General features: G+C 36.6%; 1 protein-coding gene across 1 annotated transcript in view; it reads left to right on the forward strand.

Annotated features, from left to right (window-relative positions):
• The window catches only part of THSD7A (thrombospondin type 1 domain containing 7A), a 455382-nt gene that overhangs the window by 365210 nt on the left and 67017 nt on the right, over positions 1-23155 (forward strand). Inside the window, exons 9-11 of the mRNA XM_060020445.1 lie at positions 2437-2552; positions 17705-17837; positions 19587-19690. Coding sequence (XP_059876428.1) covers positions 2437-2552; positions 17705-17837; positions 19587-19690 — 353 coding nt within the window. The remainder of the gene's footprint in view (positions 1-2436; positions 2553-17704; positions 17838-19586; positions 19691-23155) is intronic.

Genomic DNA, 23155 nt, shown 5'->3' on the forward strand with positions numbered 1-23155 from the left:
TTATGCCTAAATACTAGGTTAAATTCAATGACTGCTTTTCAGTACTAGGCATTTGAAACAAAAATGCAAATAGAAACCTTGTTTTAAACTCTTCTTAATAAAACAGATTACTGTGCAATGGTAAAATCAATGTTATTGATCTTATCTATCCTCCGAGTAACAAACTTCAACTCCTATCACATCTGTTTAATTTGACCTTGAATAAGATTTGGGGGAAAATCAATTCCTTGATTTAAACCACAGACACTAAATACAAACAGTACAAAGGAGAAAAGAAGCATGTTGACTGAACCAATTGCCTCACCAAAGGAAGTCTGAATTCATTTTACTGGATGTAATCTAGGCTGTATAATTTATCTTTGTGTGTTCATTTAATGGCTTTGTTTTTAGTAATTTTTTTCTCCACAGTTAACCAAGTATCTTGCTAAGGAAATTTCTAAACCATATAAAACAGAATTTCGGAGGTTGTCAATGATAACGTAAATTCCGTTGATTTATTGAGGGCTAAAATTTGAAGAGCATGTAATTGAGTAATGCTCTCCCACTGTTAAAGTTATAAAACTGCCTCATTGAGGAGGAGTGCTTCCAATAATAATTACTAATCAATAATTCTATAGTTTCAAAAGAATTAACAGGATTATATGTGGGTTTTGCCATATAATATTTCCTGGTTAAGCATGTAGGTGAAGTTATAATTCTAGTGATTTATAAACTCAATTGTAAAAAAACGTTGCCTTCTATGATTCTCATCTACATTTCTTTGCCGTCCATGACCTTGAGTAGGCATAGCAATTAGGAAAATCCAAGCCTATACTCAACATAAACCAGGGAGATAATTTCTTTTTGAAATGTTGAATCCAATATATTTTTTTAAAATCCACTTTCAAATAAGCCCTAGTGTTACAGAATGAGAGAGAAAGGCATGTATCTGTATAGCTGAATAGAACATAATACTTGTGGATGAGATAGGATATGTAGATAAAAAAATTATAGATATATTAAAAATGAAGTGTCAGCAAAGCACTGTAAAGAAATTATGAGAAGGAAATGAATGATGTTGGTTTTTTCACTCATAGTTCAGTTCTGAAAACCTGATTAACTTACTTGTTGAAAGAGTTTATCTTGACTTAACAAAAAATTTGGCTTCTTCTATGGGGAGTATTTTTAAATCCCATTTTTCACTAATTTGCCAAATTATTCCAGCAACAGTTATACTGATTGTTTGGTTTATTTCTTCACTGCCTCTTAGCTCACTTGTCAGAGATTGATATGACCTCAAAAGAGAATTTCTTACGAATCAGAACATTAAGTACTTTTAGTTACATGAATTATGTTATTATATTTTGTTGTCATAATATTCATCTTCTTCTAGTGTTCCTGACCAACATTTGACCACTAATGATAGTAGAATCAGATTGTGAAGATGCAGAGAAGAATTGGAAAGTTTGAAAACCATGTAATAAGTATACAATAAACAAAACAGTATATTTAAAACTCATATATCAGCTTCCTAAAATTATCTTTTAGGAAGTGAAAACCTTATATAGTGTAAGACATTTCAGTGTTTTGTCATTATTTTTCTCTTGTTTTCCTAATAATATATTTTTGGTGTATTTTTATAAAATAATAATTAATTTTACTCTAATTTATGTCAAGAACATAGTGTTTTATTTTTCTTTAAATTACTTATTGGCTATTTTTGTTTTATTTATATTCACTCTTTTTGTTCTAAAAATATTGTAATTTATAAAAATATTTAAAACCCAATAATTTAAAACTAGGAATAAAATGGAAGAAAAGATAAGAGTAGAGACAGTGAATGAAACCAGGAATCAAGCAAAAATTGTTTATCTTAATGAGCTATACACTTTTATTATTTTTTTACTTATTTGTTATGAAATACTTAGCTGTAAATACAATATTGGTTTTTGAGCATATACTATGTATAGAATATACTCCATTATAAATTTATTTTGTGCTAAACATATTTTGTAAAACTAAAGTGCAGAATAACCTGGAAGATTATAATTGGCAATAAGCCTATTTAGTTATACAAAGATGTAGCTTTGGGTTCTTAAATTGGTAATTTGAACTTCCATAAATTTCTTATAAAGCATGTTGCAAAATACAGATTTATTAATGGAGAGATTGTTATAAATGGATAAAATAGAATTATTATATTTTCTTCTACATAGCACAATTACTATAATTAAATTTACACTTCCTGCCTTGAGAAACTTTATGGAGTTTCAGTTTGGAATAATTATTTTGGTTTTATAGCCCTTGTCAAAAGCAGAAAGGATCCTAGAGGTTAAGTTAAATAATACAGATTGATGCCTGTTTAGCAATTTCAGCAATAAAAATTCTAAAGATACTAAATTACCTGGTTTTCTGGATTACTGTAGAGGTCTAGTAGTTTCCCTTTGCTTTTCCCAGGTGTCCTGAAAGCCTTCGACCTGAAACAGTGAAGCCCTGCCTGCTTCCTTGTAGGAAGGACTGTATCGTGACGCCATACAGTGACTGGACATCATGCCCCTCCTCATGTAAAGAAGGTATTATCTGCAGAGTTTTGAAGGAGGTTCACCTAGGAACCCTCTCACTGGGACCTCCAAGTTCCTTTGGTTGAGCAATGTTTTTATTCTTACATGGGGCTGGCTGTGTAATCCTGGTTTGGCATAAATGCCATAAAATTTTGGCTTCCTTCTAGAAAATAATACAGCTTTTAGTGTACCAAACAAATAAGTTTTATGCCAAAACTGACTTAAATAACTTTATACTATAGATCAAGGTGAAAGGATTCTAAACTTTATTAATAATGTTTCCTTTAACATTGATTCTAGAAGTATGTATAGTGGCCTTATGTATTTCAAAAAGAATATAGAGTGATCTTCTCAGTACTCATGGCTCTCAACCTACTTAGTGGCAAGAAATAGCCATGGGACCAGATTCAGTACAGTTTCAATTATATGACCCAAAGGATGGGAATAAAGGAAAGAGAAAAATGATCAAATTGTACCTCTGCCAACGCTTAACATGACATGAGGCATTTACAAGACGAGGATTTGTTCCCAGTTTGGTTTGTTTTTGCTTTCATTACTCACAGACAAAGACCCTTTAATATCATGGCAGATACTTTGTTAATTCTTTACCCTCCAGGATAGGGTCCTTTCTCATTGCTGCTGAGAAAGATGTGAGCATTCTCCAGGTGACTTATGCAGTAAGTGATCACATTGTCTCTCAGTGTCACAAATGACACTGTCTCCTATTTTTTATTTTACTCTCCCGACAAATAGAGACAGTTTTTCTTCAGTTCCTTATTTGCTTTTACTTATGCTTCTTGACTCTCACTAGAGAGACTCAATTTAAGAATCAACTTCTAGGGCTTCCCTGGTGGCGCAGTGGTTAAGAATCCGCCTGCCAATGCAGGGGACACGGGTTTGATCCCTGGTCCAAGAAAATCCCACATGCCACGGAGCAACTAAGCCCGTGTGCCAAAACTACTGAGCCTGTGCTCTAGAGCCTGTGAGCCACAACTACTGAGCCCGAGTGCCACAACTACTGAAGCCCGTGCTCCGCAACAGGAGAAGCCACCACAATGAGAAGCCTGTGCATGGCAACAAAGAGCAGCGCCCGCTCACCGCAACTAGAGAAAGACAGTGCGCAGCAACGAAAACCCAACGCAGCCCCCCAAAATATAAATAAATAAATAAGAATTTAAAAAAAAGAATCAACTTCTAGTTTAACCACTGTTTTAAATCACCAGAATTTTTTTAAATCCTGAAGATATTACATAAGATTATAAACTTAATAATGGATAGTTTTTACAGTGTGATTATTTTATATAGTTGAAACGTGAGTTCCTTTTCATGCTTTTTCTGTTTTAAATACCCTTGAAATAGCAAATAAATTAAACCACATAGTGCGCAAGAATAGAAAATGTTGATTTGAAAAGTCTTTTAAGGCATTTTAAAAGCTTTTGGGACAAAAAGAGTTAGCATTAACTCTTTAAAAATGTTAATGGCATTAATCTTATTGATAAAGCAATGTCATTGACAATTTTATCCAGATTTTCTTCTTTTATCCCCTTACTTTCTTAAAAACTAAATAACATATGATATCCTTTAGTTTGGTCATAATCAGCAGTAGGACTGTAGGTTAGTATTTCTCATAGGGTAGTATTTCTGTGATAATTGTTGTCTATTCATTGCTACAATGAAAAAGCTTATTTATTACATGGAACTTATGTGCTTGAAAATTTTATGCTGGATGTTTTATACTTGATGTTTTCTATTGGTATGAGACAGCCCATTTACTAATAATTCCAAAACATAGGCAGTTACATTTATAATGACATGATTAATAATCTCACACAAATTTAACATTTGTGAGTAAAATTTTTGAAAGTAGAAAAAAAATTGCCTTTTCTTTATATTGGGCATTTCCTTATTTTGAGTAAAATATTTCAAAATAACTGTTCTTTTGGTCTAAAGCATTTCAAGAAAATAAAATAAAATAAAATAATAAACTAGAAAAGGTTTCATTAAATTGATTCTAGGATAGACGCTCCTCAAAATGAGAAATCAGGTAAAATTGTCTCATTTCATTAGAAATAAGATATTTTGGAATATCCCAAACTAATTTGAAACTAATTTGAGATATTGGAATATGCCCAGGAATTAAGAACCAATTTAGTAGTCTAAGAATTTATCTTATTATGTATTATATATGTCTGGAAAGGGAAGAATAATAGATATAACTTACTCATTTAAAAAAACCTATCATTGAAAATTAATTTTATTTTAATTTTGTTCTACTTTTTTATACAACAGTTTCTTATTAGTTATGCATTTTATAAATATTAGTGTATATATGTCAACCCCAATCCCCCAATTCATCACACCACCACCACCACCACCACCCCCACCGCTTTCCCCACTTGGTGTCCGTACATTTGTTCTCTACATCTGTGTCTCAGTTTCTGCCCTGCAAACTGGTTCATCTGTACCATTTTTCTAGGTTCCACATATATGTGTTAATATATGATATTTGTTTTTCTCTTTCTGACTTACTTCACTCTGTATGACAGTCTCTAGATTCATCCACGTCTCTACAAATGACCCAATTTCGTTCCTTTTTTTGGCCAAGTAATATTCCACTGTATATATGTACCACAACTTCTTTATTCATTCGTCTGTCAATGGGCATTTAGGTTGCTTCCATGACCTGGCTATTGTAAATAGTGCTGCAGTGAACATTGGGCTGCATGTGTCTTTTTGAATTATGGTTTCCTCTGGGTATATGCCCAGTAGTGGCATTGCTGGGTCATATGGTAATTCTATTTTTAGTGTTTTAAGGAACCTCCATACTGTTCTCCATAGTGGCTGTACCAATTTATATTTCCACCAAGAGAGCAAGAGGGTTCCCTTTTCTCCACACCCGCTCCAGCATTTGTTATTTGTAGGTTTTCTGATGATGCCTATTCTAATTGGTGTGAGGTGATACCTCCTTGTAGTTTTGATTTGCATTTCTCTAATATTAGTGATGTTGAACAGCTTTTCATGAGCTTCTTGGTCATCTGTACATCTTTGGAGAAATGTCTATTTAGGTCTTCTGCCCATTTTTGGATTGGGTTGTTTGTTTTTTTAATAATGAGCTGCATGAGCTGTTTATATATTTCGGAGATTAATCCTTTATCTGTTGATTCATTTACAAATATTTTTTCCCATTCTGAGGGTTGTCTTTTTGTCTTGTTTGTAGTTTCCTGTGCTTTGCAAAAGCTTTTAAGTTTCAGTAGGTCCCATTTGTTTATTTTTGTTATTTATTTCCATTACTCTAGGAGGTGGATCAAAAAAGATCTCGCTGTGATTTATGTCACAGAGTGTTCTTCCTATGTTTTCCTCTAAGAGTTTTATAGTGTCCAGTCTTACATTTAGGTCTCTAATCCAGTTTGAGTTTATTTTTCTGTGTGGTGTTAGGGAGTGTTCTAATTTCATTCTTTTACATGTAGCTGTCCAGTTTTCCGAGCACCACTTATTAAAGAGGCTGTCTTTTCTCCATTGCATATACTTGCCTCTTTTGTCATAGATTAGTTGACCACAGGTGCAGGGGTTTATCTCTGGACTTTCTATCGTGTTCCATTGATCTATATCTCTGTTTTTTGTGCCAGTACCATACTCTATTGATTACTGTAGTTTTGTAGTATAGTCTGAGGTCAGGCAGTCTGATTCCTCCAGCTCTGTTTTTTTCCCTCAAGACTGCTTGGCTGTTCGGGGTCTTTTGTGTCTCCATACAAATTTTAAGATTTTTTGTTCTAGTTATGTAAAAAATGCCATTGGTAATTTGATAGGGATAGCATTGAATCTGTAGATTGCTTTTGGTAGTATACTCATTTTCACAATATTGATTCTTCCAATCCAAGAATATAGTATATGTCTCCATCTGTATCATCTTTAATTTATTCCATCAGTGTCTTATAGTTTTCTGCATACAGGTCTTTTGTCTCCCTAGGTAGGTTTATTCCTAGGTATTTTATTCTTTTTGTTGCAGTGATAAATGGGAGTGTTTCCTTAATTTCTCTTTCACATTTTTCATCATTAGTGTATAGGAATGCAAGAGATTTCTGTGCATTAATTTTGTATCCTGCAACTTTACCAAATTCATTGATTAGCTCTAGTAGTTTATTGGTGGCATCTTTAGGATTCTCTATGTATATTATCATGTCATCTGCAAACAGTAACAGTTTTACTTCTTTTCCAATTTGTATTCCTTTTATTTCTTTTTCTTCTCTGATTGTCTTGGCTAGGACTTCCAAAACTATGTTGAATAATAGTGGTGAGAGTGGATATCCTTGTCTTTTTCCTGATCTTAGAGGAAATGCTTTCAGTTTTTCACCATTGAGAATGATGTTTGCTGTGGGTTTGTTGTATATGGCCCTTATTATATTGAGGTAGGTTCCCTCTATGCCCACTTTCTGGAGAATTTTTATCATAAATGGGTGTTGAATTTTGTCAAAAGCTTTTTCTGCATCTACTAAGATGGTCATATGGTTTTTATTCTTCCATTTGTTAATATGGTGTATCACATTGATTGATTTGCATATATTGAAGAATCCTTGCGTCCCTGGGATAAATCCCACTTGATCATGGTGTATGATCCTTTTAATGTGCTGTTGGATTCTGTTTGCTAGTATTTTGTTGAGGATTTTTGCATCTATATTAATCAGTGATATTGGTCTGTAATTTTCTTTTTTTGTAGTATCTTTGTCTGTTTTTTGTATCAGGGTGATGGTGGCCTCATAGAACGAGTTTGGGAGTGCTCCTTCCTCTGCAGTTTTTTGGAAGAGTTTGAGAAGGATGGGTGTTAGCTCTTCTCTAAATGTTTGATAGAATTCACCTGTGAAGCCATCTGGTCCTGGACTTTTGTTTGTTGGAAGATTTTTAATCACAGTTAAAACTTCATTACTTGCGATTGCTCCATTTATATTTTCTGTTTCTTCCTGGTTCAGTCTTGGAATGATATACCTTTCTAGAATTTGTCCATTTTTTCCAGGTTGTCCATTTTATTGGCATAGAGTTGCTTGTTGTAGTCTCTTAGGATGCTTTATACTTCTGCGGTGTCGTTGTAACTTCTTTTTCATTCCTAATTTTTTTGTTTTGAGTTCTCTCCCCCTTTTTCTTGGTGAGTCTGGCTAATGGTTTATCAATTTCGTTTATCTTCTCCAAGAATCAGCTTTTAGTTTTATTGATCTTTGCTATTGTTTTCTTTTTTTCTATTTCATTTATTTCTACTTTGACCTTTATGATTTCTTTCCTTCTACTAACTTTGGGTTTTGTTTGCTCTTCTTTCTCTAGTCCTTTAGGTGTAAGGTTAGATTGTTTATTTGACATATTTTTTTTTTCTTGAGGTAGGCTTGTATTGCTATAAAATTCTCTTAGAACTGCTTTTGCTGCATCCCATAGGTTTGGGATCATCATGTTTTCATTGTCATTTGTCTCTACGTATTTTTTGATTTCCTCTTTGATTTCTTCAGTGATCTCTTGGTTATTTAGTAATGTATTGTTTAGCCTCCATGTGTTTGTGTTTTTTATGTTTTTTTCCCTGTAATTGATTTCTAATCTCATAGCATTGTGGTCAGAAAAGGTGCTTGATATGATTTCAATTTTCTTAAATTTACTGAGGTTTGATTTGTGACCCAAGATGTGATCTATCCTGGAGAATGTTCCATGTGCACTTGAGAAGAAAATGTAATCTGCTGTTTTTGGTTGGAATGACCTATAGATATCAATTAAATCTATCTGGTCTATTGTGTCATTTAAAGCTTGTATTTTTTAATTAATTTTCTTTTTGGATGATCTGTCCATTGGTGCAAGTGAGGTGTTCAAGTCCCCCACTATTATTGTGTTACTGTCAATTTTATAGCTGTTAGCAGTTGCCTTATGTATTGAGGTGCTCTGTGTTGGGAGCATATATATTTATAATTGCTATATCTTCTTGGGTTGATCCCTTGATCATTATGCAGTGTCCTTCCTTGTCTCTTGTAACATTCTTTACTTAAGGTCTGTTTTATCTGATATGAGTATTACTACACCAGCTTTCTTTTGATATCCATTTGCATGGAATATCTTTTTCCATCCCCTCACTTTCACTTTGTATGTGTCCCTAGGTCTGAAGTGAGTCTCTTATAGACAGCATATATATGGGTCTTGTTTTTGTATCCATTCGTCAAGCCTGTGTGTTTTGGTTGGAGCACTTAATCCATTCACGTTTAAGGTAATTATTGATATGTATGTTCCTATTACCATTTTCTTAATTGTTTTGGGTTTGTTTTTGTAGGTCCTTTTCTTCTCTTGTGTTTCCCACTTAGAGAAGTTCCTTTAGCATTTGTTGTAGAGCTGGTTTGGTGGTGGTGAATTCTCTTAGCTTTTTCTTGTCTGTAAAGTTTTTGATTTCTCCATCAAATCTGAATGAGATTCTTGCCAGGTAGAGTAATCTTAGTTGTAGGTTCTTTCCTTTCATAACTTTAAATATGTCATGCCACTCCTTTCTGGCTTGTAGAGTTTCTACTGAGAAATCAGCTGTTAACCTTATGGGAGTTCCCTTGTATGTTATCTGTCATTTTTCCCTTGCTGCTTTCAGTAATTTCTCTTTGTCTTTAATTTTTGCCAATTTGATTACTTTGTGTCTCAGCATGTTTCTCCTTGGGTTTATCCTGTATGGGACTCTCTGCACTTCCTGGACTTGGGTGGCTATTTCCTTTCCCATGTTAGGGAAGTTTTCGAGTATAATCTCTTCACATATTTTCTCGAGACCTTTCTCTCTCCCTTCTCCTTCTGGGACCCCTATAATGTGGATGTTGTTACATTTAGTGTTGTTCCAGAGGTCTCTTAGGCTGTCTTCATTTCTTTTCATTCTTATTTCTTCAGTCTGTTCTGCAGCAGTGAGTTCCACCATTCTGTCTTCCCGGTCACTTATCCGTTCTTCTGCCTCAGTTATTCTGCTATTGATTCCTCCTAGTGTAGTTTTCATATCAGTTATTGTATTGTTCATTTCTGTTTGTTTGTTCTTTAATTCTTCTAAGTCTTTGTTAAGCATTTCTTGCATCTTCTCGATCTTTGCCTCTTTTTCCGAGGTCCTGGATCATTCTTCACTATCATTATTCTGAAATCTTTTTCTGGAAGGTTGCATATTTCCACTTCATTTAGTTGTTTTTCTGGGGTTTTATCTTGTTCCTTCATCTGGTACATAGTCCTCTGCCTTTTCATCTTGTCTATCTTTCTGTGAATGTGGTTTTTGTTCCATAGGCTGCAGGACTGTAGTTCTTTTTGCTTCTGCTCTCTGCCCTCTGGTGGATGAGGCTATCTAAGAGGCTTGTGCAAGTTTCCTGATGGGAGGGACTGGTGGTGGATAGAGCTGGCTGTTGCTCTGGTGGGCAGAGCTCAGTAAAACTTTAATCCACTTGTCTGCTGATGGGTGGTGCTGGGATCCCTCCCTGTTGGTTGTTTGCCCTGAGGTGACCCAACACTGGCGCCTACCCAGGCTCTCTGGTGGGGCTAATGGCGGACTCTGGGAGGGCTCAAGCCGAGGAGTACTTCCCAGAACTTCTGCTGCCAGTGTCCTTGTCCTCATGGTTAGACACAGCCACCCCCAACCCGTACAGGAGACCCTCCAACAGTAGCAGGTAGGTCTGGTTCAGTCTCCTATGGGATCACTGCTCCTTCTCCTGGGTCCCGAAGGGCACACTACTTTGTGTGTGCCCTCCAAGAGTGGAGTCTCTGTTTCCCCCAGTCCTGTAGAAGTACTGCAGTCAAATCCCGCTAGCCTTCAAACTCTGATTCTCTAGGAATTCTTCCTCCCGTTGCTGGACCCCCAGGTTGGGAAGCCTGCCGTGGGGCTCAGAACCTTCACTCCAGTGCGTAGAGTTCTGTGGTATAAGTGTTCTCCAGTTTGTGACTCATCCACCCAGCAGTTACGGGATTTGATTTTATTGTGATTGCACCGCTCCTACTATCTCATTGTGACTTCTCCTTTGTCTTTGGATGTGGGGTGTCTGTTTTTGGTGAGTTCCAGTGTCTTCCTTTTGATGATTGTTCAGCAGTTAGCTGTGTTTCTGGTGTTCTCGCAAGAGGGAGTGAGAGCACGTCCTTCTACTTCACCATCTTGAACCAATCTCTCCTTAGCTTTCTTCTCCTGATTCTCTCAAAGGACCTCAATTACTTGCTAGGGGCTAATATAGGGATTTGGGCCCCTACAGTGATCCACTCTCCAAATGGCCAGTGAGCACTGACAGCCACAGTGGTCAAAGTCTTGAGGCAGGGGAATCCATGGTGCAGATGAAGGACCCCAGGGTCTGGTCTCAGTGATTTCACTTACAGTAGGATCTTGAGCAAGTCATTCCATTGGGTTGCTGTGCATGGCATGAAAAATATCAGGTTTGAAGAGTTCTAGATTCAATGATACTATAAGCCAGGGCATAAATCAGACAATGATGAATGCTAGAAGAAAGATAAATAAGGGGAAGGAGGATCATGAGTTAATGAATAGGGGTGAAATTTCATCAAATAACATGATTTTTAATTTGATCTCTGCTGATGATTTTTACAGTTCTAAGAGACTGATTTACTCTTCTCTGACCATTTATAAAATACAGAAAATTTTATGTGACAAACTGTGATAACTTATACAAGGCACTTAAAAAATTTTTTAGCAGGGCTTCCCTGGTGGCGCAGTGGTTGGGAGTCCGCCTGCCGATGCAGGGGACACGGGTTCGTGCCCCGGTCCGGGAAGATCCCACATGCCATGGAGCGGCTGGGCCCATGCGCCATGGCCACTGAGCCTGTGCGTCCAGAGCCTGTGCTCCGCAATGGGAGAGGCCACAACAGTGAGAGGCCCACGTACCGCAAAAAAAGAAAAAAAAGAAAAAATTTTAGCAGATAGATGAGGGAACAAATAGATTTTGAATACTGTACATGTGTTTATTAAATTAATACTCATCTGTAATATGCATAAATACTTATTGCATTTCTAGTTTATTGATTACTGTACTTAACTAGCACATTGATGGCCCCGCAGAGAAGAACTTCAAAAAAGCTTTTAATTGTTTTTAGATGCTTCACTATGTCATTAAACATCATACATAGTTTTTTAATTCTACACAGATTTTTCAAGTAACTGCGATTTACCAGGCACAATTTTAAATGTAAAGGATATAGCAGTAAACAAGGAAAACAATTTTCCTGCGTTTAGGAAGCTTACTTTCTGGTGGTATGAGACAGAAAAGGCATTTAATGATTGTTCTAATGTCTCGATGCATGTGAAGGATCAGGTGAACAATGCAGGGTGGGTGAGAGAGAAGAAGATGTGACATCATTTTGGAGAGTACAAAAGTGGGCAAGTTAGTAATATGTAAGAGAATTTGTAATAGGCAACATGGAGTACCCATTTAGTCATGCATTTTAAAAAGGAATTGCTCAACACAGTTGCCAGTGTTTCTTCAGCCATGTTTAGCTGCCTGAGTGAAGGAAAGCTGTAGGAGAATAATTAGCATTGGTTAAGGTCAGGGCTTTTCCAGAAGAGTACAAGAAAGGGAGAGAAAAACAGAGAGTCAAGGGTGTTTTCAGTAGAGTGCTTATGTAATAACGAAGTATGGAATCTAAGGTGGGTTGGGATGGAAGTGAAGGTCATAAAAGGGATGATATAGTGAAAAAGTGATTGGGAAAGTGGATTGGCACTCTTGATTGAGTTTGAATAGTTTTTAGTAAGATGAACTTTCACTTTTAGTAAAGTAGGTGAACTAGAAGGTTAGGAGGAGTGACCAGCAATTAATATGTTCGAAGATGAGAATGTGCAGGTATTGATGATGATATCATCAGGGGCATGAACAGAAGAGCTAGTAATTGATACAAGATGCAGGAAAAGGTCATAGGAGGTGAGGAGGTACAGTAATTCAGAGTCCAGTGCCTTGGATGGAATAACCATGTGGATGCCCAAACCACCAAAGGGGTTGCAGGGGTAGGAAGAGAAAGGATTACAGTACGGGATGTTCTGTGGCCATTCAATAATGAAATGTTGGTGGATGAGTGCTACAAAGTAGATAGCTGATGGTAAAATTGATGACAGGAGCTTAAGAGGAGTTAGATATTTTTAAAGGTAAAGAGAGGAGAAAAGACTGGGAAATGGCTAGGTAGAGCCAGCCTCCACTGGCAAAGAATGTGAAGGAAACTTTCTAAGAAGAGATTGGAGATGAGAGACAGTGTGTTCCTTTAGGTACAGTGGTGGAAAGATTAGAGGATAGAAAAGAAAGAGAAATTGAATAAGGTTATGCACAGCTTGTATGCTGTGGTCCAGGTATGATGGAAGACATGCAGCGGGGATTTAGGGTGCTAGTTTCTTGTGGTGCGACAGGCATGTTAGATGTAATGGGTTCAGTTGGGATAGTCTCTTGCTGAAAGGTAGGTAGCTGCTGTGAATTAAAATGCGTGCTGCCACTAGAATACTAGTCTTCTCTGAAGCTCCTGGGTGGTAGTGGCCAAGGAGTGCAAGAATGCCAGCTCAGGAATCTGCTGTCCTATGAGCAAGAGGTTCTGAGATGAGGAGCTGTGTTTGGCCAAGCTCAGGTCACATCTCACCACCAGCAGATCAGCCCTACCTGTTGTATTTGGCAGCTCTGTGTTGAGTCTCCTAGAACAAAAGGCTTTCAGAAATCTTAAACCTAGGCACTCAGACTTAAAAAGAATAACTATAGTTGTGTATTGAGGAAAAAAAAGAAAGACTAGGGGGTTGGCAGAGGGGCTTGCTGTTGGACACAGTGTCAAGATGCTTTGTGTGCTGGAAGAAACCTTTTCTGTTTCACCTGTAGACTGCTGTAACTGAGAATAAGGATACAGTGGTGTTATAGAAGATTAGCCTTTTATCGTAGGGAAAATAAAGCAATGACATGTAGTTAGCTTTTCATTATTTGGTATGAAATGGAAATAAGGCAAGCTTCATTGAAATTACACTGACTTCTGTGTGCAATTAAAAAATGCTTAAAATTTTGAATGTTCAAGGATAGATGATAGCAAATGAAAATTAATTCAGGAATGAGGTGGTTCTTTTAAACTTAATTCTGTAGGTAAAATCTACATTTTGTAAGAGTTTGAACTTACGAAAATGTAGAGCTACCCTCCTTTTTAAGTCACTTGAGATAGGTAAGATTACAGTATAGTATTGCAGAAAATGGGACAGAGTAGCTTAGGATTCCAGGAAGAACAAGCAGAGTAATTTGAAATATTATTCAGCCCTCTCTCATGATGTGCCTTGAAAAATCAATGCTGGTAAACATCAGTATTGAACAGAAAGTAATTTAATCCTCAAACCAGTGTACTTGTTAATGTTTCCAAATTTTCATAAATCTTTACAAAGGGCTTTATTAAAGATGGAAAATATTTATGCATATAAATTATTTGTAACTCTAATCTTTAAAAAATCAATACTTTTGATCAAATAATACACTTGGCTGCTCAAATTGTGTTTGCTCCTTTTTTTCTTGCTAAATGTATTGACTTGAGGGCTAGCAGGGATATTGCAGAGGCATCTTTTCTACCTTGATGCCCTCAAACAGCACTATGCTAGAATTACCCCTGAAAGGTCCAATAACTGCCTTTACATTTGACTTCTTGCATGAAACGTTTCCCTTTCAATTTCCTCACTGTGCTGCTGCAGCCTGCCATCCGCCTCGCTTCCAGCTTAACCCATCTTAGTTTTGCCTGTCCTTTAAATCCTTCCATCAAGGAACTTCTCCAGTGAAATTTATCTTGAATGTCTTAAGATATCTGAAAAGTGCTGTAGCTGAGTGAGAGACTACATATCCTCTGAGTCTCTATGGCCCATTACCACATAAATGTTTTCTGAATATATAATCCCTTTTTTCTCTACCTATCCTAGGTAGGTATTTTCAAGTATAAACACTATAGGATTATTCCTTTATTTTTCCCATGCTTATTATTTCCAATGAACAAAATGATACCTTATTTTTTATTAATACTAAAGAACAGACTTAGTACCCATGTGCATAATACTCTAAGGAAATGGATATAAAGGAAAAGAAAATGCTAATTTATAATCCAGTTGAGAAGAAGTGAAATAAATGTGTTTGCTCATTCAGCAAACATTTATTAAGACTTTACGCTGTGTGACCACTGTTCTAGGTGCTAAAACACAAAGATAAATGGAAATTATGTACGTATCCCCACCTCATACAATAAATTGGGTGTAAATATAGGTGGGAAACTCTGAAGATTGTAAAATTCCACACTTGCCAACTCAAGTTATTAGTTAGGAGCCTTCCACTTTTATTAATTTATTTTTTAACATGTACTGCAGCTTTCCCTTTGTCTGCACACTGATTTGAGCGCTCTGTAACTGGTAGAGCTCTAAAGTGCTGTTTCTTTGAGTGTACGCGTAATTTGCTAACTGCGATCTGAGAAGAAACGAACCTCCCAGTGGGTGGAAGCATGGATGTCATGACACTTCCTGTGTAACCCCATTAAACTTCCTCTCTAGGTGTTATGGCTTTGGAATGTTCCACTTTAATCAGGTCACAGTCTCTCTCCTGTGGACTGTGCAAGGTTAAGGTATTTGAACTTTTTTATAAGAATGAATGGATTCCCATTGTGGAATCTATTATGGAAGTGAAAAGAGTTATCATGGTGTTATATATCAAGTACAAACTTGTGGAGATTGTGATGAGAAGGCACTAGAATGTTTCAGAGTTTTATATTAGGTGACTTTTTTGCTTTCAAGTCAATAAACAAAGTAGAATTGAAACACTAACATTTGCTTGCTGCTTCTGAACAGCCCTGGGTATATACCAGGTGATATTTAGGTAGTTAATGACCAGGAGCTTCAGTCTATATGGTGCCACTGATGCTGCTCTCATTGTCCCCTCTAGTCTGTAGATCCCTTGGCCTCAATTCTATGTCTATTTTTTATCTGCAGGTTAAAAAGGGTTGGAGAGTTATTGACTCTTAAGAACTTCGACCACCTGGGAAACAAAGACCTGCTCCTCTTTGGTCTTTCCCTCTTTTCCCTGTTAAAAAAACAAACACACGCCTCCCGCCTTCCCCCAGTGCTAAACAAATGATAAGAATGCTCATTTAGTTTGTATAGTCTTTTAAAAAGATGAAAGACAGAGCATAAATATAAAACAAAAGGAAAAATAATAGATAATAATGTAAAAAAAAGCATGGAGTCAGTAAATAGGGTAGAGGGAGGGGAGAAGAAGAGAAAAATGGTAATATAAAATCAAAGTTAAGGTAAGCTCCTGCAGTTGAGAAGAAAATTAGCTCTGAGATTCTGGTGAACAAAGCAAAAAACAGAAGCACAGTGCATTCTTAACGGATTGTCAAGGGAAACAAGATTTTTCCTAGCTCTAAATTATTAGAGGAATTGATCACGTGGGCCTTAAAATAAGGGTCATTGAACAATATAATGGATGGAGATAGCATTACCAATTTTATTAAAAGTCCTATTGTCACTTCTTCGATCTTTCTTAGATAAATTATTCTTAATATGTAAAAGCTGCAGCTGGCATTCAAACTATTACTGCTACAGTTTTTAAAAGTCTAGGACAATATTTCCAAATACTTTAGCTCTCTGCTACCCACTACCTCCACCCCCTAGTTCCATACTTCATTACCTGTAGTATTCCAGCTATTCACTAAAATAGTTAATGCAGTCATTAACAGTACAGGTTTCCCGCACTATAGGAATAATCCTAAAAAGTTACATGCAAATTCTAGAATCTTAAATTGGGACATCCATGGTCAGTCATTCCAGTAGATCTCAAACCTAGCTGTTTATCACCGTTTCCTGGCAAGCTTTGTAAAAATCAGATTCCCACATCCACAGATTCCCACATCCAGCTCCCAAGAGATTCTTATTTAGTAGTTCTGGGTACATGCCGAGAAATCTGCTTTTGGTTTTTGGTTTTTATTTTTTCAAAGAAATTCTCCTATGTAGTCAGACATTTAGGAATCACTAATCTGATCCATTCTCCCATTTAATACAGGAATGTTCAAGTCACGCTGCTAGGAGTCAGTGGCCAGACTGTGTTGAGGGATACCCTGACTTCATGTCAGAGGATGTTCCATTACTGGAAACTTCTATTTGTCAAATCATATTTTTCTACTAACACAATGACTTTAAGGATATTTCATTTCAGTTCTGATTAAACTTTCACTGTTAGGGGCTGCTAACTCTTCTAAATTTCTCTGTTTCTGTAGTCTACATATCAAATATTTAATGATCTTGAGAAAACATGTAAATGCATCAGGGGAACTCTAGTAAAGTAATTCTTTAGGGAATTCTTTTGTAAGCAAATTCATGACATATGGCTATTCATCTTTAAAGTGTATATATTGTAAGTTGTCAAGTATGTATTTTATTAAAGTTGTCAAGTCTTATATATCATCTGTTTCTCATACTAAAAAATTCTGAGTATCTTTGTATCAGCAATACTGTCAATTTGATATCTTCATCGAAGGTAAATCTTAATTATTTCCATTGTTTTTGTAACATAATTTGGAGTAACTTACTTATAGTAATTATCGTATTTTGAATGCTTCTCTAAAAATTCTGCCTCTAGGAAACGACTTTCGTTTCACTACTTACAGCTCGGATGTTTAGGATGTGACCTGAATTAAAGATCTTAAAGTGTTTAACATGAATAATAAATGACTAGAATAATTTACGAGTTATACATTTCAAATTAAGTGAATAACAGAGAAATAGAATTTCACATTAAAACATTGAATATATTCTCCTAAGAAAGATTCATTAGATGTGTATGAGTCCCATGTGGTAAACAGGGCTATATGAAACGGCATGAAAATAAACTTAAGGCAGAGAAAAACAGATTCATTAGATCCGTCATATTTCTCAAGGGGGAAGAAGCATACAAAAGAGCAATTACGTTGTAAGTGAGCATTAGGAAGACTAGCTGACTATGGAACTATTTTCTCCATTCTTCACATTTTTAAATATACATTGATTGGCTTTCAATATAAGCGTCTTCGGGAGAATTTAGGAAATGACTAGACGAGGCCTCTCAGTCAGGGATGTCAAAGCACATGGAGCTGGAAGCAATGTAATTTCTTCACACAGGCTGGTATTTGGAGATTCTTTCATCAGTGCAGAGAACAGAGGTTAAAAAGCTGCCTCATTCCAGGGGACTCCGGAATCCGGAAGCAGACTCGGCACCGGGTCATCATTCAGCTGCCAGCCAATGGAGGCAAGGACTGCACGGATCCTCTCTATGAAGAGAAGGCCTGCGAGGCCCCTCAGGTGTGCCAAAGCTACAGGTAATGGAGTGAAGGAAAAGCCTTCTGAGCTATGCACTAAGCAAAATACTTCAGGTTCATGGTTTTTCTGACAATGAGAAAAGGAAGCCAACACTGCCCGCAGACTCAGGGGAGTTGAGGATGTTTATGACTGTGGGTCCCATCTCTTGCCTGTTTTAAAGAGCTGCTTTGCTACTGAAATCATCTCCTGGGACACAAATACTTGCGTAAACTTCCAAGCTGTATTATAAGCTTTAGGAGCTTGAAGAGTTTCTTATGTTGATATAATCTATAGAAAATGCAGAAAAGTGATTAATAATTATGAAACATATGCTTTTGGAAGCAGTTCTTTTTCGCTTACAGGAATAGCCTAAGCCTTCCTCCCCCGGCTCCAAAGAGCACCTGTTCCTCATAAATGCTGGCATTCTGGGTCATGAAATGACATCTTTGTCTCAGTGATGTTAGTAAGATGTCTGTTTTGTTGAACATTTGTGGCCACCTCAAGGAAAATTAAGGTTATTGAAGCTATATGTCATCATCTTGATTATTAGAAAAAAATTTTTCCATAACTATTAAAAAAAGTACCTAATTGAAACTTGATGTGGTGCATAATTGCAGTCCTGACAACAAATGAAATATTATGGCATCAATTGATGGAATGTGTGACCCCAAAATAATAACAAGATGAAATTGATGGCAAATTTGTCATCTTAATTTATCTGTGTTTAATTCTGAGATGACAAACAGTATAATTGCATGCTTTCATGATGAACATTAACTGTTAGCCCAAACTTATTTACTTGGGGGATTTGTTTTTGTGAAGTGTATTCTAAATTGCAGCTTCTGAGTTACCCCTACAATGCTAATCAAAAGACCACTATATATACAAAAGGCTCATGCATTGAATGCAATTTTATAACTTGAATGTAAAATAAATATACCTTTCTAAAGTGGAACACATCACTTCTGGTACTATCTGGATACATCTGCTGGCAGTCCTAATCATTAAAAAGGCTAAATGTGGGACTTCCCTGGCGGTCCAGTGGTTAAGACTCTGCGCTTCCACTGCAGGGGGCACGGGTTCAATCCCTGGTTGGGGAGCTAAGATCCCGCGTGCCTCACAGTGCAGCCTTAAAAAAAAAGAAATAAAAATAAATAAAAAGGCTAAATGCTATCAATAGAGTCCGTTCCTTTAGAACTTGACAGTGATGGACTCTTGTCTCCACTGCAATAGGACGTACTTTTATATTTAGTGCTGCTTTTTATAATTCCTTGATGAAGATCTAAATTAAATTTAGATAGGACTTTTTTAAATAGATCTTTATTGGAGTATAATTGCTTCACAATACTGTGTTAGTTTCTGTTGTATACCAAAGTGAATCAGCCGTATGCATACATATGTCCCCATATCCCCTCCCTCTTGAGTCTCCCTTCCATCCTCCCTATCCTTCCCCTCTAGGTAGTCACAAAGCACCCAGCTGATCTCCCTGTGCTACGCTGCTGCTTCCCAGTAGCTAACTATTTTATATTTGGTAGTATATATATGTCGATGCTCCTCTCACTTCACCCCAGCTTCTCCCTCCCACGCCATGTCCTCAAGTCCATTCTCTATGTCTACATCTTTATTCCTGCCCTGCAACTAAGTTCATCAGCACTGTCAAATAAATTCCTGTTTGCAGTGGTCAGAGTCATGCTTCCTTGGCATTGTGTCTCTGTGATTTACTAGTATGTTTGCTTCTTCTCTATGAGGCTTCTGTTCTTTCCCTGTAGGTGGAAGACTCACAAATGGCGCAGGTGCCAGCTAGTCCCTTGGAGCGTGCAACAGGACAGCCCTGGAGCGCAGGAGGGCTGTGGGCCCGGACGGCAGGCAAGAGGTGGGAGGCCCCATCCCACGTTGATTTGCTTTGCATTTCTCCAACAGCACTAACTTAACCACTAGCTTGAAGAGTTTGTCATTTTGATGCTATGCTAGGCAAACAGAGCAAAGCAGTTAAGAATCTGCTACCACCCATTCTACCTTACACCAGAACACGGAAACCTGACTTTTTAAATTGTGTCCTTAGTTCTTTGACATTAGTTCCTAACTCCTCTGGTTAAACTTTCCCCTCATTCATATCTAGAAGATGATCAGACCAAGCTCTTGAAAGCGTTATGACATAGATTGTACACTGCAGCTTTTTGTTGTTGTTGTTCTTGTAATTAGCTTTTGGCTCATGGGATTCCATAACACTTTGCTTGTCACCTTAACAATCAATAAGGTCCTTACATCATTGCCCATATGCATTATATATGTGAATGCATAAAATGTAATATAATTGGTTAACTTCCCCAGAAATTCTCAGTAACGACATCCTTGTCATTGTCATGGCGACCCCCAATTCTGTTCATATTTAGTACTGATTTTTAAATGGCAGATTTATGTACTCTAAACCGGCCATATGTGGATTGCAATCTGTCGACGCTACTAGATAACATGGTTTCTTGCAGAAATAAGTGATGGAAATGTTTCCAACTTGCCATGATTATTTACTAGATATTATGGATAATACTTACATTCCAAGCTTTGGAACATGTTATTTATACATGTAGCAAATTCAATCTGTAAAGAGTACATGATTCTTTTTACTCATGTTGAGTTTTAGAATGTAATTCTTGCTACATATCTAAAATGTAGCTGAATATGTAATTGAATACACAACCACCTTTTTTAATTCATAAAAACATGCTTTGCACCCTCATTTGTAGTTATGTATTGGATGATGTTGTAGAACTCTGAACACACAGAATTAGATTCCAGTTTTTGCTGATTTGATCCGGGACCCCTTTTCTTTATAGTGAAAAGATTGCTTTTTTAAAATTTGCGAAGAATAGCTTCTTTTTTGTAAAAAATCTTCCATTATGATAGTCATTTTAGGAATCTTCATTTGAAACATAACATTTAGTTTACAATTAATATTAACTATCTAGTGATTTTTAGGATTTTATTTTATATGCTTATTTTTCATTATGTATCCTCCACCATCAGCATCTGCTAAAAAATAACTCTCCCTTTACAGTTATAGAGACTTAGGTATTTAGAATTGAAAATCATTCTCCCCATCTGAAACCATTCATGGAGAAATTGAGGGATATCAGACTTTCTTGTCATGCCTTGCTAATTCCTCCTTGAATCAAGCATACATTTGCATACAGTTTGGACCCTACATAGAGTTTATGATGAAAACAGGCGTGAGTTTGGGAATCAAAAAACGTAAGTTTTAGTCCCAGTTCTTTCACTAATACAATGTGAGTTTTATTCATCCCTTTACCTTTTCGGGTATCAGTTTATTTAGATGGGGAAAAAAAGAAAAGAGGGCTGGACCAAATGATCTTTCAGGATTATTCCAATTTTCATATTCTACAATCTATGCACAGATGATATCCAGGGAGCAAAGTGTGACATGAAGTTAGGTAAAAAGATGAAAACCATATTTTTGTAGAATACCACTGGAGGAAATCTAAGATGTGGTGGAAGCTGCACAAGTGTGAAAACAGCTTTAGTTTCAAACTCTGTTACTTAACTGCACAACCTTGGTTTATTTATTTCCTCCCTCTGAGGCTGAGAACATAATGATCCTCTCAGCGCTTTGCACATATTAAATCTTCATTAAATGTTAATTCCTTTCCCCTTCCGGTTAGATCATGGCCTCAGTGAATGTGTGCATAGATCACTGTAGGCATAAAAGCAACAATATTAACATGAGTCTTTTGTTTTTTGACACAATCTGTATAAAAACGTTTCTTTCTGTGATTACCAGTGATCTTTTCATTTCCAAATCTGAAAACCTCTGCTTATTCCTCATCCTAGGTGACTACTTTGTAATATCTACCCACCTCCACTGTGACAGGGATCTTCGGCTCACTCAGTGCCACTTTCTCCTGCCTTTTTGATGGTTCCCATTCTTGGTTTCCTATTACTGGTGCCTCTTCCTCTGCCTGTACCTAAGTAATGCTTCCTCATCTTGCCATATTTGTCAGACTACTTTTTCTATCAGCAATCTTATGGGAGATCTGGGAAGAGAAAGTTGCATTATAACAAGTAATATATGCGTAAATATACTCAGAAGAACTCCTTTAATTAACTTCTATATGAAGATAATCTTTTTCTTTGTTGCCTTGATAAATATTTTTTTTCTTAGAGCCTATATTTCTATGGAAACATGAAAAGGAGAGAATTAAGAGAGTAGAAATATCTTTACTAATGGCAAAAAGGCAAAAGATTCTTTTTTTGATGGTCATGGCTGTTTTCAGAACTCTGCATAATTGACCTGTCAGACTCTTGCTATTCCCATCTTTGCCCTTATCCAGTCAGAGACTTTAAAAATGCCGACTTGTGCGATTTTTTAATAACTAAAATAATTGTGTAGTAAGGATTAATATCAGTCAGCAAATACTGTGGAGGAGCTACCCCCTTCCTCTCTAATGCTTCAGACTTTCTGATTTCAGGCACTCACATAACTATGACTGCATTCAGAAGACTGTGTAGAAAGAGCCATGAGTGTCAGGAAGGGATGAAGACGTTCAACCCAGGGAATTTAATTTGTTTAGGGAAATGAGATCACTGGTAACATCACCCAACAAGTATGAGTTAAAAACTGAAACCAGTCCGTTGCAAAAGCAGTCATTTGAAGCTAAAGAGCTTAAGAAAGATCTAAAGGATGAGCTGGGACTTGACTTGTACCGTAATGTTAGAATAAGTAGAAAAGAGAAAAGAATACAAAATGAGAGCAATTCTGTAAGTTAAGCATTTGAGGTAAGAAAAACAAAAACATTACATGTGTTCACAGAAAAGTGGGTAGATTGAACCTCTGAAGATGTGAGCTGGAGCCTGGGGTAATTTTGTAGAGGACTATAAATGTCAGGATCGGTATTTTAGACCTTGTTCAATAAGTGGTAGGAGCAAGGACCTGATGAAAGCAGTGTTTTATCTGTCAACGTGTACAGAATAAGTTAGAAAGATAAGACACATGGGTCTGGATGCCAGCCGAGACGCTGCTGTAGCAATGCAAGGTTGAAGTAATAAGGGCTCAGATTGGAACCACTGTAGTCGGAATGGGTAAAAATAAATGGATTTTCCACATACAATAGAGGAAAATAACTTTAGGACTCAGTAGCAGACAATAGCAGCAGAGGTAGACCTAAGTAAGTCAAAGATGATCATATGATTTTTAACTCCAGTATTTTCAGCTTGTATAGCACAGGGAATTATTGTTTTAAAAAAGGTTAACAAATAATCTGTATGAATCTTCTCATAACTGGAAATCTTATGAAATCTTGAAACAGATCAAATTTAGCTTTTG

Source organism: Delphinus delphis, chromosome 9 (genome assembly GCF_949987515.2).
Source record: "Delphinus delphis chromosome 9, mDelDel1.2, whole genome shotgun sequence".
Taxonomy (NCBI): Eukaryota; Metazoa; Chordata; class Mammalia; order Artiodactyla; family Delphinidae; genus Delphinus; species Delphinus delphis.